Source organism: Mustelus asterias, chromosome 7 (assembly GCF_964213995.1).
Source record: "Mustelus asterias chromosome 7, sMusAst1.hap1.1, whole genome shotgun sequence".
In the NCBI taxonomy this organism is placed as follows: Eukaryota; Metazoa; Chordata; class Chondrichthyes; order Carcharhiniformes; family Triakidae; genus Mustelus; species Mustelus asterias.
This window is the reverse complement of record NC_135807.1, coordinates 96,133,071-96,153,358: the sequence shown is the minus strand read 5'-3', so window position 1 is coordinate 96,153,358 and position 20,288 is coordinate 96,133,071. Positions and strand designations below refer to the sequence as shown.

General features: G+C 41.6%; 1 protein-coding gene across 5 annotated transcripts in view; it reads right to left on the bottom strand.

The window, feature by feature from the left end:
• Nucleotides 1–697: 697 nt before the first annotated feature.
• The window catches only part of LOC144495865 (activin receptor type-1-like), a 70,474-nt gene continuing 50,883 nt past the window's right edge, over nucleotides 698–20,288 (bottom strand). For all 5 annotated transcript variants that reach the window (XM_078216528.1, XM_078216530.1, XM_078216531.1 and 2 more), the window contains 6 exons: nucleotides 15,087–15,186; nucleotides 13,227–13,373; nucleotides 11,129–11,404; nucleotides 10,844–11,041; nucleotides 8,370–8,500; nucleotides 698–2,693 (listed from right to left, as the gene is read on the bottom strand). In XM_078216528.1, coding sequence (XP_078072654.1) covers nucleotides 2,559–2,693; nucleotides 8,370–8,500; nucleotides 10,844–11,041; nucleotides 11,129–11,404; nucleotides 13,227–13,373; nucleotides 15,087–15,186 — 987 coding nt within the window. In that variant the 3' untranslated portion in view covers nucleotides 698–2,558. The remainder of the gene's footprint in view (nucleotides 2,694–8,369; nucleotides 8,501–10,843; nucleotides 11,042–11,128; nucleotides 11,405–13,226; nucleotides 13,374–15,086; nucleotides 15,187–20,288) is intronic.

Sequence of the window (20,288 nt, the reverse complement as noted above, 5' to 3'; positions counted from 1 at the left end):
CCTATTTTCCCTCTCCAATGTGCAGCACTTCACTTTTGCCCACATTATGTTCCATCTGCCAATGTTCTGTCCATTTATATGTTTAGCGCAACTTATTTTCTAATTCTCAGGTGGGTAGTCGAGTTTAGTAAAATCTGCAAATTAGGTAAGTTTGGATTGCGCCTCAAAATGCAAGTTAATGTATATGAAAACCATTCAACATTGAGGCATCTCATTCAGCACTTCCCCCGTTCCATTACTTGATGTAAATCCTCTATTGTAAATCTTCCTACCCTAACATTTTACCCAGGAGTCCACGACTTTAAATGTAACACAGAAGTCTTACATTTAAAACTTGAGAAAAATCACTTTTGCAAATCTACACCGCATCTATTTCAGGAAGGTTAGGCTCAATTCTCCCCTTCCAAGTCTATGTTGACTGCTGTTGACTAGGCTATCATACCAGTAATCTTAAAATTGGTGCCTAATACTGGGTTCTCCTGTAGCTAGTTTTGAGAGAAATGGTTTGCTTTTTTGTTGCTCGTATCTGTTTTGTTTCTCAGCAGGGTTTGCAGAATGGCTAATGATGTAGCTTTCAAAACATGGTAGAGTCTCAAACTGAACCTTCCCAGCATCATAAAGAAAATATCATTAAACTGCAAAATGATTTTGCAAGGCATCTGATGCTGAATAATATAAACAAATACCAAAGTGAGGAACACATAGGACATCTCTTTATTAGTATTTTCTGAATTTAACTGAAATTTTTTGACATTGATGTTTTTTTTAAAAAGTGAAAAATTGCACCAGTTTTCTAAGGATTAAGGCTAAAACGATATTTTTCTTCACATATGAACACAAACTTAAACCATAGTTGTTGCAGTGTAGAATACAACACTGCTAAAAATGTAAGTGACATAGTAGCTTCAATATTGCTCATAAATATCAGTTTTTCAGGAATTACTGTTAAATAGACACTGCAACCAGGTTATGAGTGTAGTACAGACTTTAATTACATCACTGCCATTATAGGTTAAGATAATGCTTTTTCTGTACGTAAACAATCTCAGGAATACTAGGTTTTAATATTCAATTATTGCTGTTCCAAAAACTGAAAAACACTGAAGTACTGCAAAGTATTACAGTGTAAGAATGGTATAAGCTATTCGTTGCATAATTCACCAAATGGTAAAGCTAATCAGATGTCCCAAATGAATTAAAATCTTTTGTCTACAAATGCAACTTACTTTCACTTATAAAATAGCCCAGTAAGCCCTTTTGTTTAAAACTACATAATAAATTGAGCGCTCTGCGAGGCCCATTGCACAAATTAAAACACACAATAACAAAAGGCAAAGCAGGTTGCATACATTTACATTAAAGACTCGCACACATGGTTAGTGTTACAGTATTTCAGGGGAACAATTCTCTTCAATGGACATTGCATTTTTAACTATTTTTGAGACTAATTTCCAGATTTTTTGATGAGGTTACACGCAAATAATTAGCGTTAGCTTCTGTTGTTCCCTTCCTGTACAATGCTCTCACGAGTGTCCATTTAGTGTTCTGACAACATGTACATGATCGTAATTGTGTTTTTTTTTCTACTTAGCGTGATTAACTTTTCAAGAAAACACTAATCATTGAATAGTGCTTTGACGGCTGAAGTTAAATAGCTGGGCACTTGCATATTAAGAAAAACCATACACCTTTTCAACGGTAGTTAGCTATAAGTATAATCACAGATTAACTTAAGTCTTTGTTCTTTTGTTTCCTATGCTTCCCCGCCTCCCCCCACCCCCCCCCCAAAAACATTCAAGTTCCAAACAGCAAATCAAAATGACAAGAATGTTACTTCCTACCATGATAAAATATCTTATAAAAAATAATTTTAAACCTTGGGTACAACAACAAAGTATACAATTTGAACAAACATTAGTTTTAAACAGATACACATACTACTGTGGAAAGTACTCCTTAGTCCATTTGTTTAACTGAATTTTAAACAAGTTAACTGCAGCTCATAAATGCCAAGGCACCACCATTATTAGTTGGTGAATATGTGCTCCTTTCACATAAAAGATAGGAGCACTTTCATATTTTAATATTCAAATACAATAACCATTGGATGGTTCAAGTATCTCCTGTAACAAAGCAACTAAGTCTTACCTCTTCAGATGAAAATCTGCATGCTATTTTACTGGCTGAAGATCAATATACAGGTCAGGGCTATTGCAACTTACTTGATTAATTGTACAGCAATGCAAAAATAAAAAAGAAATTTAGTGCAAAACTTCCCCTTCCAAAAAGAACTCAAATTTAGCGAGCACCAGGTGAACATGAAGCTGCTGCCTGATTTAATCTGTATCAAACAGAACAGCCACCGTTAAGTGGTTTGGTTAAAGAGAATGATCCATCTGCCATTTCAAACCATGGCGTCCTTGTTGCCACTCCACGACAATGTCCAAGTATTGGCTGCGAAAACAGAATAATGGGCAGTGTGAAATCTGCGTCTCATTCTATCCTGCAGATCTGGTCATATTTACTGAACAGTGGTAACATCAGTGCTCATCTTCAGCTCAGCAGTCCATTTTCACTTTCTCTAATGAATTGCTTATTTTTCCTAAAGTTTTTTTGATGCGTAACGCAGTGAGCCGCGCAGAGGGATTTTGGTACCAACACTCCTTCATCAGCTTGGCAAGAGCAGACAGAGTCTAAAAGAAAGGAATGAGAATAATATAAGATACAGCCAACCTTTTGTCGCAAAACTAAGATACACATCATTTTTCAATAAAAAACTAAAACCTTTTCTAAATTTGTAGTACGTGTACACATTACAATGTTATGTGCACCAAAACAGTGTCAGTTTACACATCAACTTCAAGTGGAAAGTTAAAAAGACTCTACCACCATGTTTACCATTTGGTCGGTACTTTTTACAATTTGGAGTCACTTCGCTGTATTTAGACCCAGAGCTTTTCTATGTGTTCTGTGTAATGGGGCCATGATTGGGGTCCAGAGCAGGGGGTCAATGTGGACCCAGATGGAGAGCGGGGGGGAGGGTAGGTTCGCAAACCCAGATGGAGAGTAGGGGGGGTGGGAAGGGTAGGTCCGTGTACCCAGATGGAGAGCAAGGGGAGGGTAGCTCCACGTACCCAGATGGAGAGCGGTAGGAGGGTAGGTCCGCGTACCCAGATGGAGAACAGGGGGAGGCTAGGTCCGCGCATCTAGATGGAGAGTGGGGAGAGGGTAGATCCATATACCCAGATGGAGAGCAGGGGGAGGGTAGGTCCGTGTACCCAGATGGAGAGTGAAGGCGGGGGGGGGGGGGGGGGGGGGAAGAGGGAGGAGAAGGGTAGGTCCGTGTACCCAGATGGAGCGCAGGGGGAGGGGGGCGGTAGGTGCACATACCCAGATGGAGAGTGGGGGGAAGGTAGGTCTGCGTACCCCGATGGAGAGTGGGGGGAGGGTAGGTCTGCGTACCCCGATGGAGAGTGGGGGGAGGGTAGGTCCGCGTACCCAGATGGAGAGTGGGGGGAGGGTAGGTCCGCATACCCAGATGGAAAGCAGGGGACCAAGTAATCTTGGCAGCAGCTCACAGAACTGCTGTGGAGTTGGGAGGTGCACTTTTACTCCTCCATGTTCTACCAAAAAGGTTTAAAAAACTGATGAAAAGTCACTGGCCTGAAAGTATAGCTCTCATCTGCTGCTGGACCAGTTGAGTATTTCCAGCATTTTCAGTTTTTAATCATTAAAAAAAACACTTTCAGTATCATTTCTTTAGCCGTCTCCAGCAAGCCTTTTAAGGTCTGCTGTAGTACTGGAAAAATTAGCCAGAACATACTAGGTGCATGCTCTACCTAGATTTTGAAACAAGGTCTTAAAACACGGTCATGTCCCCTTTTTATGCAATTAAATTGATCCAACACTAATCTCAGGTGGCTGCCAGGGATGGCACAGGAAATCAAAGGGGTTGAATCAAGGGAAGCCAACTTGATCAGTAGGAACATCGATTCAAAGTTGAAATATAGGAGTCAACGTGGAAGAATCAGAAAGAGAAGCTTGGGTTTCAGTGAGATTCCATAGATGACAATGAGAAAGCAGAAGATGAAAAAGAACATCACTGCATTCAGGAGATTACGAATACTGTATGTGGCTCCCTGCCATCTTGTAAGATGATGGTTTGTGTCTCGAAGGCCAACTCTGTGTTAAGCATTACCTCTGTGGCTCAGGAGCCCAGCTCTGGTATGGCAGTCTCTGCTGCATTTGGCTGCAGAGGAAGACAGTGAGCGCTGTTTTCTCTGCGCTCTGTCCTCAGCCAGCTGAACTTTTTGTTTCTGCTCACTGCTTCCCATGCCCTTGCAAATAATCAGCCTCCAGAGGTCACGGCCATCAGCGACTGATGTCCTGTCAGTGTCAATATTGCCATCTTCATATCCCATTTGCATGTGTCCTTGTACCGGAGGGCTAGAAGCCCAGGAGGTTGTGACCAAATGACCAATTCACGGTACAGCTGTTCTTTAGGTATCTGGCTGCCATCAATGCAATGAATGTGGATGAGCCAGTGCAGAAGTCATTGGCTTAGCAATGGGTGATGGAATTAGCATGCTCCAGGACATCGAAGCTGGTGACCATGTCAATGTCCTGCCAAGAGTTAGAATCACATAATCCCTACAGCGCAGAAGGAGGCCATTCGGCCCATTGAGTCTGCACCGACCACAACCTCATCCAGGCCCTATTCCCATAACCGGACATATTTACCTTGCTAATCCTCTGACACTAGGATCAATTTAGCATAGTCAATCAACCTAACCCACACGTCTTTGGACTGTGGGAGGAAACCTGAGCACCTGGAGGAAACCCACGCAGACATGGGGAGAACGTACAAACTCCACACAGTGACCCGAGGCCGGAATTGAACCCGCGCCCCTGGCGCTGAGACAGCAGTGCTAAGCATTGTGCCACCATGCCGAGTTGTTGAAGATACATCTGAGATGCATAGCAAAGCTACAGATTTCAGGACCAGTGACTGTTTGCTAGTGATCTCAGAGTCTAGGCATGTGAAGCTATTAACAACCTCCAGTGTCTCACACTGTCAGCGCTGATGGATGGCAGTATGGCAACATCCTGGACAATTTGTCTTCCTGATGTTGGTGGTCAGGATTCTGCCCATTTTCTGCTGAAAGTGTTCCTCAGTATGGAATACTAGTGCAGCATCATTAGTGTAGAGCAATTTTGATGAGGACTTGGTGCACCTTGGTCTTGGATTTCAGGCGAGCAAGGCTAAACAGCTTTCTATCAGTTCTGGCATGTCAAGCAAACCCCTTGTGTAGATGACCCAAAGGCATATGGCAGCAGCAAAGACAACAATATCCCTGATTGATCTTGCTCTGGATTGCAAAGAGTTTCGATGTTGCCCTGTCACATCATGCTGACATGGGAAAGAGGAGATCACATCGAGCAGCTTAGGAGTGCAGCCAATTTTCTCCAGCCGCTTGAATAGAGGGCCTCTGGTCGAATGCCTGGGTGAGATCGATAAAGTCATGATGTGGAGATGCCGGCGTTGGACTGGGGTAAACACAGTAAGAGTTTTAACAACACCCGGTTAAAGTCCAACAGGTTTATTTGGTAGCAAATGCCATTAGCTTTCGGAGCGCTGCTCCTTCGTCAGATGGAGTGGATATCTGCAGTTATATAGTGGCCTCCTCTGTTCGTGCCATTTCTCTTGCAGCTGCCAGACTGAAGATCAAGCCATTTGTAGAACTTCCAGTTATGAAACCGTACTGGGATTCAAGGTAGATGGGTACACTCAGGATCTGCAGTCTGACAAGGGCAAGATGGGCAAATAACTTTTCCCATGATGCCCTGCAGGAAGGTGCTTTGATAGTTGCAACCATTCCAACTTGTGTGGGGAGAGGATACTAGTTTCGCTAGCATTAACAGAACACTGGAGACAGCAGATCCCAGTGATAAGCCCAACTCGAGCAGCGTAGGGAATGTGCGCTATGGGCTGTCTTCCATGGTGGGAGGGATCATCGTGTCTCACCAGTCAACTGCCCCTATCTTAGGGAGCCCCCGACCAATAAGGTGTGGGCGTGCCACTGACCACCTGCTTCAACAGGTGCTGGGAACTAAGAGTCTCTGCTTGGCTAGTAAACAAAATCCATTGCACCAGGCAAACAAGTGAAACAAAGAAAGAGAAAGAAGGTGCCAACTCTGGTTGGCATGCATGAACGTCAGGACATTGTACACCAGATGTGACAAGACAATTTGCAATTGGTCAATAATGCACAAGACAGCTGTGATCTACATGGAATTTCATAGGCTGAATATTAATGTAACCTCCCTTCAAGAGCGCAAGCTCACAGAGCAGATCAAGAAAGAAAAGCATTACACTAGCAGGGGAAGAGTTCAGTGCAAACATATGAACAAGGTGCAAGATTTGCAGTAAGGAACTTGCTATTCTCAATGATAGAAACCCTATGAATGGTTCAGAATATGTTCACTCTATCTGCTTTGCAACTCATTTAAGACCAGTTAACCTCATGAGTACTTGTGCTTCCATGTCTTTGACCAACAAGGGAGTCAAGGATTATGGGGGCAGACAGGAAAGCAGAGTTTGAGACTCCAACAGATCAGCCATGATCTTATTGAATGGCGGAGAAGACTTGAGGGCTTACCCCGCTCCTAATTCTTGTGCCAATGTTCTACCTCCCTGGGAATTTTAATGGAAGACTACGAGGCATGACCCTCGGACTAATTGAGCTATGCTGCTATCATGAACTTTGTGTAACTAACATCTTCTGAACAAACCATGCCAAGATCAGGGCGTTGGCAGAAGCTGGATCTGATCATCAATAGACTGTTCTGAATAGCATTCTCAATACACACAGCTACCACAGAGCTGAATGTGATACAGATCACACCCTGGTGTGCATCAGGGTTCGGATTCAACCCTTGAAGATTTTTAATTCAAAGCAGAAATGGCATCCTTGTATTAACGTCAGCCATACTGCCGACCCAGGTAAGAATCAACAGTTCCGTGACTCGATTGAACAGGCGCTCTCTGTCATTCCCCCACAGTGCAGTAGTGAAATGGAATATACTTCCAGACATCATCTACAATATCACTCTCTGTACACATGCAAAGCAAGAGAGTATAAATGCTGACTAGTTCTAAGTTAACATCACTGTAATGAAACCGGTTATTGAAGCCAAGTGGCCTGCTGTCATTAGTTACAAGGGAGGTCCAAGTGAGAAAACTCAATGCACTAAGAGCCACTTGAAGTAAAGTCCAAAGACACAAAGATGTGCCAACGGCTACTGGTTACAACTATGCCTTAATATCCAAATGTCCTTCGACACAGGGAATGTCAGGACATGTGTCAAAGGATCAAAAAGGCAACTAACTACTCCATGAGCAAAGAAAATAACTCCATTGAAATGAAAGAGAGAGGTAATTACCAACTGCAATAAACAATTGGAGAAATAGATGGAACACCCCTTTGAATTGCACTTTAGGATGAAAGAACACCATCACTGAGGAAGCTTAGATACTGTAGGAAGCCTGTCCGTCATGGCAGAACTGGATATTGAACCCACAGTGGACTTGGTTGCCACGGGCAAAGATCTAGGTCTTAATGCTATACCACCTAACTTACCTGAGCAGAAGTGACCTCTCCATGGCACATGCCTGGTGGGGGGGGGATATACATAATCGGGATTCTGGGGTGCCAAGAGTCAGGACCCTTCCTCTCGGCCTTGCTGGTGGGGTTCAAGGAGTGCAAAGCACAACACTTAGCACCAGTTTGGCAGCAGGATGTCCAGAGATGTGCGGGTTAGGTTGATTGGCCAGGTTAAAAAAATTGCCCCTTAGAGTCCTAGGATGCGTAGGTTAGAGGGATTAGTGGGTAAAATATGTGGGGGTGGGGCCTGGGTGGGATTGTGGTCGGTGCAGACTCGATGGGCCGAATGGCCTCCTTCTGCACTGTAGGGTTTCTATGATTTCTAGGAGCCATCACTAGCGTACACACTCACAAACTGAGGGACAATTTAGCGTGGCCAATCCACCTAACCTGCATGTCGTTGGACTGTGGGAGGAAACCGAACCACCCAGAGGAAACACATGCAAACACGTGGAGAACATGCAGACTGCATACAGACAGACACCAGAGGCCGGAATCGAACCTGGGTCCCTGGAGCTGTTAAACAACAGTGATAAGCACTGCACCATCATGCTGCTCCAGGGAGGGGACAATGCCCCAGGATATGCATGAGTAGGGCATATTGAAGTGAAAAGTGGATAGAACAGATGTGGCAGTATGAACAAGAATGCTGGAATGAAATGGTAAATAACAAATTAAATGACACCACAAAGGATTTGAACTCACAGGGTCCGAGAACCATCTATTGGGAATATTTGGTCTTTGCTGTTCCACACATACAATTTTTCGCATATCTTCAAAACTAGGGTCATTTGGTACCAGATCATAGAATGGAGGTTTATACTCTTCCGCAATACCTGAAAAAGTAGGAAGAATTAAATTTCTAAGCACATCGAATTTGGAAGACATAGAGTGGCAAAACTATCCTAAATAACTGACAATACAAAATGGACCAAGATGGCTATATCTAATGCTGATCGGTTCTCAAGGGGTGTGATGTCCCAGGACCTTGGGGTTCTGAAGTTGGGCGAGGCCCCAGGGTTCTCAGGGTGGACGAGGCCCCCGATCTCAGGGTGGACGAGGCCCCTGGCCCCAGGCTCCTCAGGGTAGATGATGCACCAGGCACCTGGGGCTTACATGGCAGGCATGCCCTGGATGACAGTGTTCTCAGATCAGGTGAAACCCCTGGGTTCTCAAAGCAGGCAGTGCCTTTGGCTCTGGGGTTCCCATGCTGGGTGATGCCTCCAGCCACAGGTTCACAAGGGAGGTCATGGTGTGGCCTCAGGCCTTCTCGCCAGTGACAGCCCTAGAAATATCTGCACCACTGCCTGTGGTGATAATGATTGGTGGTTAAGCAGAAACCCCAAATTCTTCTGAAATAGTGTATTTTTAAAACTTTACACCAGCAGACAATGCTACAATATCAAAACGTTTGATCATTTGGAAATTAATATATTCCTGAGTCAAAGGTGCTTAGTCGCTTGACTCAATTACACCAGAGGAAGTTCAGCCAGACTCATGATGAGGTGCATGCAGGAGCTAGAGGTTCCAATTTGGGCGAGAGACAATTCATCCTGTCTGATCTGCCCTCTAGTGATGTTGAACCTTACCAATAATAGTTGTCGAAAAGTCCACAGTCCAGTCTAGAGTTATTCTCTCATGTTTGTGAAGGGTCAAAGTCTGAAGGAGCATCACCATTCTAAAGAACTGCCCAAAAATGTCCCACCACAAAGCTGGACAGGCTGTGCCTATTGCCACTGAAGTTTAGAGGAATGAGAGATGATCTTATTGAAACATAGACAAGATCTTGATAGGGTGGATATGAGGAGGATGTTTCCTTTCACAGAAGAGACTGGAACTAGAGGGCACAGTTTTAAAATAAGAGGTCTCCCTTTTAAAATGGAAATTAAAAGATTTATTTTCTCCGAGGGTCATTAGTCTGTGGAATTCTGAGAGACTGAGTCATTGAACTCATTCAAGGCAGAGTTAGGTAGATTTTGATAGACAAGGGCTATGCAGGAAAAGTGGAATTGAGACGACAGTCTGATCAGCTGTGATGTTATCGAATGACAGAGCAGGCTTGAAGGGCTGAATGACCTATTCCCTAAGTCCTATGCTCTGAAGGTGATGCCCCTTATTTAAATGTATGGACAGTTGCCAAGTGAACAACAGATATTTGCACACAGCTCTCAACGCTTTAGTGGGTTTAATCGTTGTGTGACTGATTTGCTCAGCATAATTGTGCAAATCCAAATTTAATTTGAATTTTGTGCTGAGTTAGTTGATCTTACCAGGGCGACATCAGGAATACTAATATTGAACTTGGACAGGAAGAAAATTGGGCCAGCATTTCAATTGCTGACTCCAACTAAAAATGAACAAGTATAGACGTATAGGGATTGAACTCCAGGATTTCTATTTTCTATACAGTATTTTAGGCTCACTTTTGCCCTGGATAATATTTAACTCCCAACCAAACTCACCAAAATAATTTCCTTGTCATTATTGCATTACTGTTTGTGGGAACCTTGCTGTGCACAAAATGGCTGCTGTATTTTCTACATTACAGCAGTAACTACACTTAAAAGTAATCCATTAAGCTATAAAGCATTTTGGGATACCCTGAAGATATAAAAATCCTACGTGAGTCTTTCTTACTCTGCATCCAGTCTTCAATTGAATGCCTATCCATGAAGTCTGCAGATGTGCACATCCATGTAGCCCTTGCTTTGCATTTGTAGATGAATATTCCTGAACTTAGGGTAGCAGAGACACCTCAGGATGGTAGCTCCTGTTCTTTTGCAACTCACTACAGGCCCAGGTAAGGGTCTCATGCTCAGAGTTACAGGCCATGGTCAATGGTGGAACCAGCAAATTTACAGTGGTGATGGTGGAAGAACCATAACCACGGAAGATCCTTTGGGAAGAGGACTTTTTAGTTTTGATTCCTGATTATAGAATATTAGCTAGAATCAACTTGCAGGTTAAGATTTTACAATATTGAGTAGGTTACTGGATATATGCAACTCTAAACTGTATAAAGGTTCAACTTTAACAATATTTAAACTCACCACTATTTTGTTTACTTAAGACAAAAAGTTATAATTTCAATTAATTTACTTTTCTTGAATTCAACTTGATTCAGAAGTCTAGCCTTGTGAGAGAGAGAGATTTGGAAGATTAGTTAGCGTAATGCTCACCGTTACTGAATGTCCTCCTAGTTACTTCCCACAATACAAGTCCAAATGCCCAGATGTCTACACGCTTGTAGGCATCAAAACAATCAACCTGAATAGATTCTTCAAGTACTTCGGGTGCCATATATCGTTTCGTGCCCACTTTAGGGTTATTCCCAACATCTAACTGATTGTTTGTTTGAGAGTGCGTCACTGCTAACCCTACAAAAACAGAAATTAATTAATATAGCATTTTTGCCAAACTGTACTTCAAAAACAATCTGAAGACAGGACAGGACTAATACTCACCAAGATCAGCAATGCAACAATGCAGGTTCTTTTTCACCAAGATATTTTTGCTTTTCAGATCTCTGTGTGCAATTGCAGGCTTTCCCTCAGTCCCAAAAATTTCATTGTGGATATGCACCAGACCATTGGCTATAGATAAGGCAAAATTCAGGCAAACTACAGTGTCCACTGCATTTCGCTGTAGATAGTCATAGAGTGAACCATTCTCATGATAATGAGTGATAAGCCAAAGCTGGGTGCTAGAATTCCTTGATGTCATGTCTGAGGCAATGAAACCTAAAAAAAGTCAAAATGGATATTTGATTGTATTATATTACACACATTTCTTTTCCAACTCTTGGAGAAAGGTGCAACAAGAGATGTAGAACAATATATGCAGGTATCAAAAGAAACAAAAAGCACGTAGATCAGTGCTGAGTATCTTGTTGCATCCCTTTGCTCACAACGCTATTGTGCTGTGAAATAGCTTTTTAAAAGGTTGGCAAGATGTCAAGTCTTCTTGCTTTTGTCATTTGCACTTGCTTAGTTGGACACTTCATTTCTTCTATGGCATTTATTTTCTTTATACAATTTCTCATTGTACCTCCACTCTATACCTAGTCTTCTAAAACTTTCATTAAACAGATACTCAGCCTGGTTTTCAATTCATGTACCACGATAGCAAAAATACCCGTGCTGCAAGCTGCAGCGTTTGCTCACATCCTTCCACGTACAGGGCTTTGCATTTTCATTGACTCTTGCTTCACTTATTACCCTTCTCTGTTTCAGGATTTGGAAACAATATGGAAAGCAATGCCACAAAGTCTTCCAATCCTATTTTTGATTTGGAAGGGCACAAAATGAGAAGGGGCCTGGCTCGCCAAACAAACATTTACTTTGTAATACATGGGGTGGTGGCAAAGATCTGGCCAAGATCTATTTTTAGGTACGAAATATAGTGGCACCGCAAGGAGATAATCGTAGAAGGAGCCCATTGGGCCCATCGTATCTGCACCAACAGTCTCATAAGGCCAAACAACCATAAACAGGTAATTTACACGATTAAATTACTATTTATTGAGAACCAGCGTTATGCCACAAACCCACAAATCCACAGGAAATTGGCCCACAAAGACCCATAGTTCAGACACCACCCAGGTTCCAAAGTACAGCAAATGGTTTTATAGATGTTTATCGGAGGCTATTTGATTACAAAGAAGCCACACGATATTAAGGAAATATGGCCGATTAAAGAACAGAAACCACATTGATGGCTGTATCTTAGCACTGGAAAGATGCAAATAGTGGAATTTAGTGTTGGGTTCATTGTTGCTTTCCCGTCCAATATATATTCCTTGGTTTTACAATGGTAGGTTTTAAGATATGATTTGCTCTGTTGCTTATATATTGCTCTGAGTATGTGCGCACAGCGTGCTGCTGGTCTTTCCACGATTTCTGCAGTGTTATTTTGTGCTTATTTTTATGTCTTTACCTGCTGTCTGGTATGTTTCTTTTTAGGTAGGGATTCTTTCATGGCATGGCAGGGAAGGGAGCTGTCAATTGGTGTAAGTCAAAGTTTTCATGCTTTGTGCCCAGAAAACTTAAAACTTTTAAGAGGTGGGTTTGCATTCATATCTTGTACTACATACTGTATTCTGGAGAATGTCTACAGTCTCTTAAGGATATTTCTTCTACTACAACCTGTGCTTAGAACCACAATGTCCTAGTTGGCCTACTATTAAACTAACAGAATGCTACCTTGTTGCATTGTGTGCGGGTCTACCGTTGCTTAACAGCACACCGTTGTTGTGATCGTAACACCTTTTGGTTTCCATTGGGTGATGACACTTGTATTGTGACTTCAGCTGCAACATATGCAAACGTGCCTTCAGTTCTCTTCACAGATTCTGCTGGACCTGCTGAGTGTTTACCACATTTTCTGTTTTTTTTAAATGGAAGTAGCTACTGAGGTGTTCTTGCAGGAGGTTGAATATCCATCTAAAGCAACAGGCATCGCTCCTCCAGTTTTGTTTGCCTAACTTGCCTTACTAAATTTTACAGTCAATAACGAAAAGTAAATTGAATTCATACTCAGCATCATGTATAAACAATTTCTCACCTAATATGTTCTCGTGACGAAGAAGAACAGTATTATAAATTTCAGTCTCTCTAAACCAAGATTTCTCGTCACGAGAGGAGAAGATTTTCACTGCAACGTTTTCTCCTTGCCACTGACCTCTCCAGACTTCTCCATAGCGACCCTTTCCTGTTTCAGGCATGGAAAGAAGGAAACTTTAGTATTTTGGATATATTTTGTAATGCTGAAACATGCTTTTGTGTGGGTAGAAATCACATCTCCTTCCAGTTCCTTAGTCTGAACCAACAATTTGTGAGAATGTTAAGTCAAAAAATTACAGCCAGATTCAGTTTTTCATAGAAATGTTGTGAACTTGTCAAGTTATCACACATTTTTCTTGTTCTCAGCTGAGCTCAATTATGTTGGAAATAAATCTCAATTCCACAAAACTGAGCAATCAGAATAGCAGATATCGAGTCAGGCAATTGACATGTTTACATATGGAAGAGCAAATGCATAATGGACAAGGCAGTGGAGCTCTAACCTTTAATTGATAAAAGAAACAAGCAAATTGGTTGTCAGAGGTACTTGTATTGTGGCAGTTTCCCCAAATTTGGCACAACTATCTTCTCATATCTTTAACACCTATTGTACCATACCTAGACCTTTTGCACACAATATGGTACACAAATTTGTTGCCACATCTAAACATGTTGCATGTATTTTACCATGTAAAGGTCCTTTCAAGGTTCAGAACTACTCTGCAACATTTCACCCTGCTTCACGAAATTGTGCTTTAGCGTTGTTAACCGTTCACCCCCATTAAAGATTTGTTTTGAGATTTAGGTGTCTTTTAATGATGAACCATCTTGATTATTTTGAGGAATCAGGAAAACTTCTGGCTTTACAGATATTTTGCATTGGCTATCTGGTGTCACTCTTACCTTTGACCATATATTACCATTGTAGTTTTCATAAGCACGATCAATTCTTGTCTCTGTTGCTGTGACAGGCTCTTCCGTGGGAAAAGGCTTGCACAATCATTTTCAGAGTTAGGTTTTAGTGCATTGCAGACTTTCCTAGTAAGCAGGCTGTTAAAATATTTACAGTTCCAGCATTATTTTTTTTTTAAGCAAACCCTGCAGTTTTGCTTGCTTAACTGCTCTGCCCACAAGTCATCAGCACTCGGGCAAGGAAACCTTAGTGTAAATAATTGTCTGCTAGGTGTTTTGCTTTACTGTCTGGATTATATCATTTGGCTTTTCAATAGTTAATGCGTTAAAAGCTGTTTTGTGTGTGAGCACACAGTTTACCTTCCAATTTGATATATTTGGATTTATTCTCATCAGATAAAAGTTTTCCAGAAGAATGGCATGCTAAATTAAAATCAGACATTTCTGCAAACATTTAGTCATCTTATGATGAAAAGTGAAACTATTTTCAGGGAAATTCCTGTCTACCTGAGTCTATCCGTTTTGTAGGTTTTCAGCTGAACTACTGTAAAATAAACCAAACACGTCTTGCTCTCCATTCTTTTATTATTTTGTTACTGTGCTATATTAAAAGCTGTCCACCCTCCTCCTTCAGCTATTTCCGCTCCCCCAACCCATTTTGGAAATGGCAACTTAAGAGTACATTTTAATGGCTACAAAGCCAGCTTCTCTCATCAGTCAAATGCCCATAATGTGAAGACCGGCAGCATTACCCTGCCAAGGCAGTCTGGTGAAATGGGCTGCTGATGAGTAAGAACATCAGCAACAATCTCCAAAAGGACAATACAGCTGGCCAAGGGTCGATTCCAACACACAAACTGAAATGTCCACGTTCTTGCTTGCTTGGTAGCCGTGGTCAAATCACCTATTTCAAGTAAACAGGCCTCAATTTTTGTCCTGTTTTACCCACCTACACATTCCATCAACGTGATCTGTCGGGCGACTGTGCGTTGTACTAAAAATGGCAACCCTGACCCACTGCCTGATGTACGAGAGTGATCGAGCAAATCCTAAGAATGAAGAGCATAAAACATTGTTAATTTAGAAGCAGTCGTCATTACTATATGGTTACAACACCTTACGGTGATGTCAACATTTGAACGGCCTGAATTGATATTTGCACAGCTATTGTCTTTGGAGGGAAATTACGTCAAGCCAGAGTGGGAAGAAATTGGGTAGGTCAGCTGAGGCATGAGATGAATGTAGAATGCTATGTGCTGGCTCTAACCACCAGGGTTTAGTCACCAAAAGAGATCACTGAATGAAAAATATGATTTATTCTTAAAACTTAAGACTGTATTACTTGCTTGATCCTCCTATTCCATCTTACCAGATGTGAAGCAGGAATTACATGGCACCACTGATCTCAGCACCGTAATCAGCTAATTTTGCAGGAACTTTGAGTTCGGTTCTGTAGGTAAGTGTGCAAGGTGTGAAATGTATGGGTCTTCATCAAATTCCAGTTAATGCAGATTACAAGACTTGTGTCAGGTTATATTATTCCAACTTAAAATACCAGTTATTATTGACGAAGGTATTTAACACTTAGCTGTCTCACCTGACTAGGTGAAAAGTCAGATGAGAGAGCCAAGTGATATCTGTAACTAGAAACTATACAATATAAAAGAACTTGGAAGTCAAAGCACTGTAGATTTTTTGAAAACATCTTAAAAATCCAAATTTTTCTAAATAAATCGACTTACTTAACAGTTTTAAAAATACCATTTTTAATATTATATTGAGATAGTGTCACCAAACCCTAGACAGATATGTCACAGAAACTTCTTAAAACATAAAATGCTGGATAAACGCAGCAGGTCTGGCTGCATCAGTGCAGAAAGAAACAGTTAATGTTTAGAGCCCATATGATGCTTAAATGAGTCAAACAGACTTGAAACATTTCTCTCTCCACAGACGCTGCTGGACCCACTGAGTTTATTCAGCATTTTCTGTTTTTATTTCAGATTTCCAGCACCTGCAGTAGTTTGCTTTTACAGAAACGACATTATTGTGCTGCAGAAGCTGGCCTCAAGATCTGCAGAATCCTAGTGACCCAGAGTAATGGTTGGTCACTTCTTAGTGACCAACCATTAGTTTGGCATAACTATAGGGTTCGTGGTGGGAGATACAGGAAGGATATCAGAGGTAGGTTCTTTACGCAGAGAGTGGTTGGGGTGTGGAATGGACTGCCTGCAGTGATAGTGGAGTCAGACTCTTTAGAAACATTTAAGCGGTTATTGGATAGGCACATGGAGCACACCAGGATGATAGGGAGTGGGATAGCTTGATCTTGGTTTCAGATAAAGCTCGGCACAACATCGTGGGCCGAAGGGCCTGTTCTGTGCTGTACTGTTCTATGTTCTATGTAGTGCCAAGGGTCATGACTATCCTGGCTGACATAAAGTCAACAGAGGTGATTGTCAAGTAAGGAATTTAAAGCCAAGAAGTCCATTGAACTATTTTACCATTGTATTTTCTTCAAGATGTAATGAAATAACTTTCCAGTAGAGAAAGTTGATACAGCTGCTGTGTGAATGTGCACTAGACTTAAATTGAGCTTTCCATAGTGAAATGTATTTACTTGAGCATTTTTGGGATTTACTGCAGTTTCAAATTGTTAGCCAATAGTTCTTGATGGTCAGTGAATGCATGCCTCTGGTCACTCACTGTTAGGGACTGTTATAAGAATTGAAAAAGTTGCATGGTTTCAGCACTGGGGTGAATTGCTATGCTTTGAGGAACAACTTCAACCAGATCCAGAAATGTTGATTCCAAAGCCATGACACTAACAAAGACAGAAAAGCCTCTCATTCAAAAAGAGAGCATCTGAAAGTATGCAATGGCACAATCGATTCTGAACCTTTACCAGTAATGGAACTTTCTGAAGTTCCATGCTAGAGACTGGACCCTACATGATCTTTTATACCAGGTAATCTGAGAAACTAAGCAGATATAAATGTTGTTCAGCCTTTTCTTTTTGCCATAGACAATATAGTTTCAGTTACAAGGAATTGAACATTACTATACTGAACAGCATTTCCAGTATTCAAAAGCATAGAAGGTTCAGTGTGAACAGTTTTAATAAAGAATAAATCGCCATAGGCCTTTGAGCAAGGTCCAGTCTATATCGAATGGGACATATCCATCTCCTGATCTTTTGGAGGAAATCACTTCCCGACTCCTTGGATGAAGTTTTATTTAAAGGTTTACTTCGTAGTTTCTCAGTTTGGAACCAAATGCAGATGCTGATGGGTGCAGTAACATAAATAAATATGTAGCTTTAGCTTCCAAGGGGTTGTTTTGGTCCTGTCAAAGTCTGGTATCTAGCATTACATTAACTTAGGCAATTATTTTGAAGGCTTAGGGACTGACGCTGCCCAGTGACAAAGCTTCTGGTTATCACTTTCCATTGATGAAGCTCTCAGTGACAGATTAATTACATCCAAAAGGAACTTGTGTTGTATCCTGGTGCTGAAAATGCTTGCCAATATTTAGAACAGTATCTGATCTATGTTCCCTGTAAACTTTAACTGCACAAGAAATACGATGAATGATAGCAAAATGAATTCACTAAGTCTACTTGATGAATGTGAGAAATTTCAGAGTACAGTAGCTAAATCAGGCAGTGGAAAAATAATAAACCATTCCTGGAAGTGTATCCTTTGAACGTCAAGGCCAGCAATATTATGAAATGGATTTAAAAGGTATCCCCAAGAGGTTCTGTCCTTTGGAGATCAGGATTTAAGCAGCAGATAGTGCAAAGGTATTAGCTGCCTGTAGGCCAGACCATGCCTGAATGACAACATAAGCCTGTGCAGATAGTTTTAGTCCTCCAAGTGTATAATTGAAGTTAACCAGGGGAAAGGTACCGAACTAAGACTTGTGTGCTGTGGGAGGGTTCTATAAAGCTACCAGTAATTTTTGCAGCGCAAATCTAATACTTCACAGAATCAAAGAATGGTTAAAGCAGAGGAGGTCATTCACTCCATCATGTCAGTGCAGGCCCTCTGAAGGAGCAATTCACCTAGTGTTACACCCCTGCCTTTTCCCTGTAGCCCTGCAGAACCAATTCCCCTTTGAAAGCTTCGATTGACCCTGCTTCCCCCACACTCTCAGGCAGTGCATTCCAGATTCTGATCACTCGCAATGTGAAGTTTTTCCTCACGTTGCTATCTCTTCTTCTGCCAATTACTTAAAGATGTGTCCTCTGGTTCGCGATTCTTTCACCAATGGGAACATTTCTCCCTATCTATTCTGTTTGGACCCTCATAATCCTGAGTGCCTCTACAAAACCTCTTTTCAACCTTCTCTACCCCAAAGAAAACTGACTCGACTTCTCCAATCTTTCTATGTAACCTTCTATGTAATTTCTCCAAGTTCCTCATGCCTGGAATCATTCTTGTGAGTGTTTTCTGCATCGTCTCTAATGCCGAACTGGATGCAATACTCCAGTTGCAGGATGGGCAAACCCAGTGTTTTATACAGGTTTAACAGAACTTCCTTGTTTTTGTACTCTATGCTCCTATTAATAAAAGAAAGAAGTTTAACAACACCAGGTTAAAGTCCAACAGGTTTATTTGGTAGCAAAAGCCACACAAGCTTTCGGAGCTCTAAGCCCCTTCTTCAGGTGAGTGGGAATTCTGTTCACAAACAGAGCATATAAAGACACAGACTCAATTTACATGATGTAAATTGAGTCTGTGTCTTTATATGCTCCGTTTGTGAACAGAATTCCCACTCACCTGAAGAAGGGGCTTAGAGCTCCGAAAGCTTGTGTGGCTTTTGCTACCAAATAAACCTGTTGGACTTTAACCTGGTGTTGTTAAACTTCTTACTGTGTTTACCCCAGTTCAACGCCGGCATCTCCACATCATGCCTATTAATAAAACCCAGGCGTTATTATCCTTTATTAACCATTTTCTCAACCTGTCCTGCCATCTTCAATGATTTATGCATATATATACCAGGTCCCTCTGTTCCAGGGTCTGCTTTAGATTTGTACCCTATATTTTATATCGTCTTTCTGCAATCTTCTTACCAGAATGAATAAGTTCACACTTCTTTGCATTAGATTTCTTCTGCTACTTATCCACCCATTCCACCAACCTATGTCTTTTTGAAGTTCTACACTACCCTCCATAAGAGTCCAAGCTTTGTACAACCTATAAATTTTGAATTTCTGCCTTGTACGTCAAGGTCTTGGTCATTAATATACATCAGGAAGATCAGGGGCCCTAACACCAATCCCTGTGAAACTCCACTATAAACCTTCCTCCAGTCCAAAAGACATTGTTCATCACTACCCTTTATTCCTGTCACTCAGCCAATTTTGTATCCATGTTATTATTGTCCCTTTTATTATTCTATGAGCTCTAACTTTACTCAAGTTTATTGTGTGACATTATCAAATGCCTTTTCGAACCATTCAACTTCATTACCTTCATCAACCCTCTCTGTTACTGCATCAAACAATTCAAGCAACTCAGTTAAACCTTTATGCTGGTTTTCCTTAACTAACCAGCATTTGTTCAAGTGACATTCATTTGCCCCGAATGATCACTTCCAAAAGCTTCCTCGACTGACCCATAGTTGCTGGGCTAATTTTTACATCATTTTTAAACAAGTTAGCTCAGTTGGCTCTACGGCTGGTTCGTGATGCAGAGTGACGCCAACCCTGGGTTCAATTCCCGTACTGGCTGAGGTTATTCATGAAGACCCTGCCTTCTCAACCTTGCCCCTTGCCCGAGGTGTGATGATCCTCAGATGAAATCATCACCAGTCAGCTCTCCCCCCTCAAAAGGGGAGAGCAGCCTATGGCCACCAGGGACTATGGCAACTTTACCTTTACTTTCAGCATGACCTGAGCATCTCATTTTCTTTCTCGGCAAGACAGATGCAAGTATTTATTTAGTACCTCAGGCATGTCCCCCTGCGCGAATCCCCTTCTTGGTCCCTAATCGGCCAAACTCCTCCTCTTACCACCCTTACACTATTTATATGCCGATGAGCACAATTAAACTTAAGGATTTCATTTGCAAGAAAGGAAATTAATCTTATGGTCTTTGAAACTTATTTTGAAAGCATTTGCTATCCCATCCATATTTTCCACACC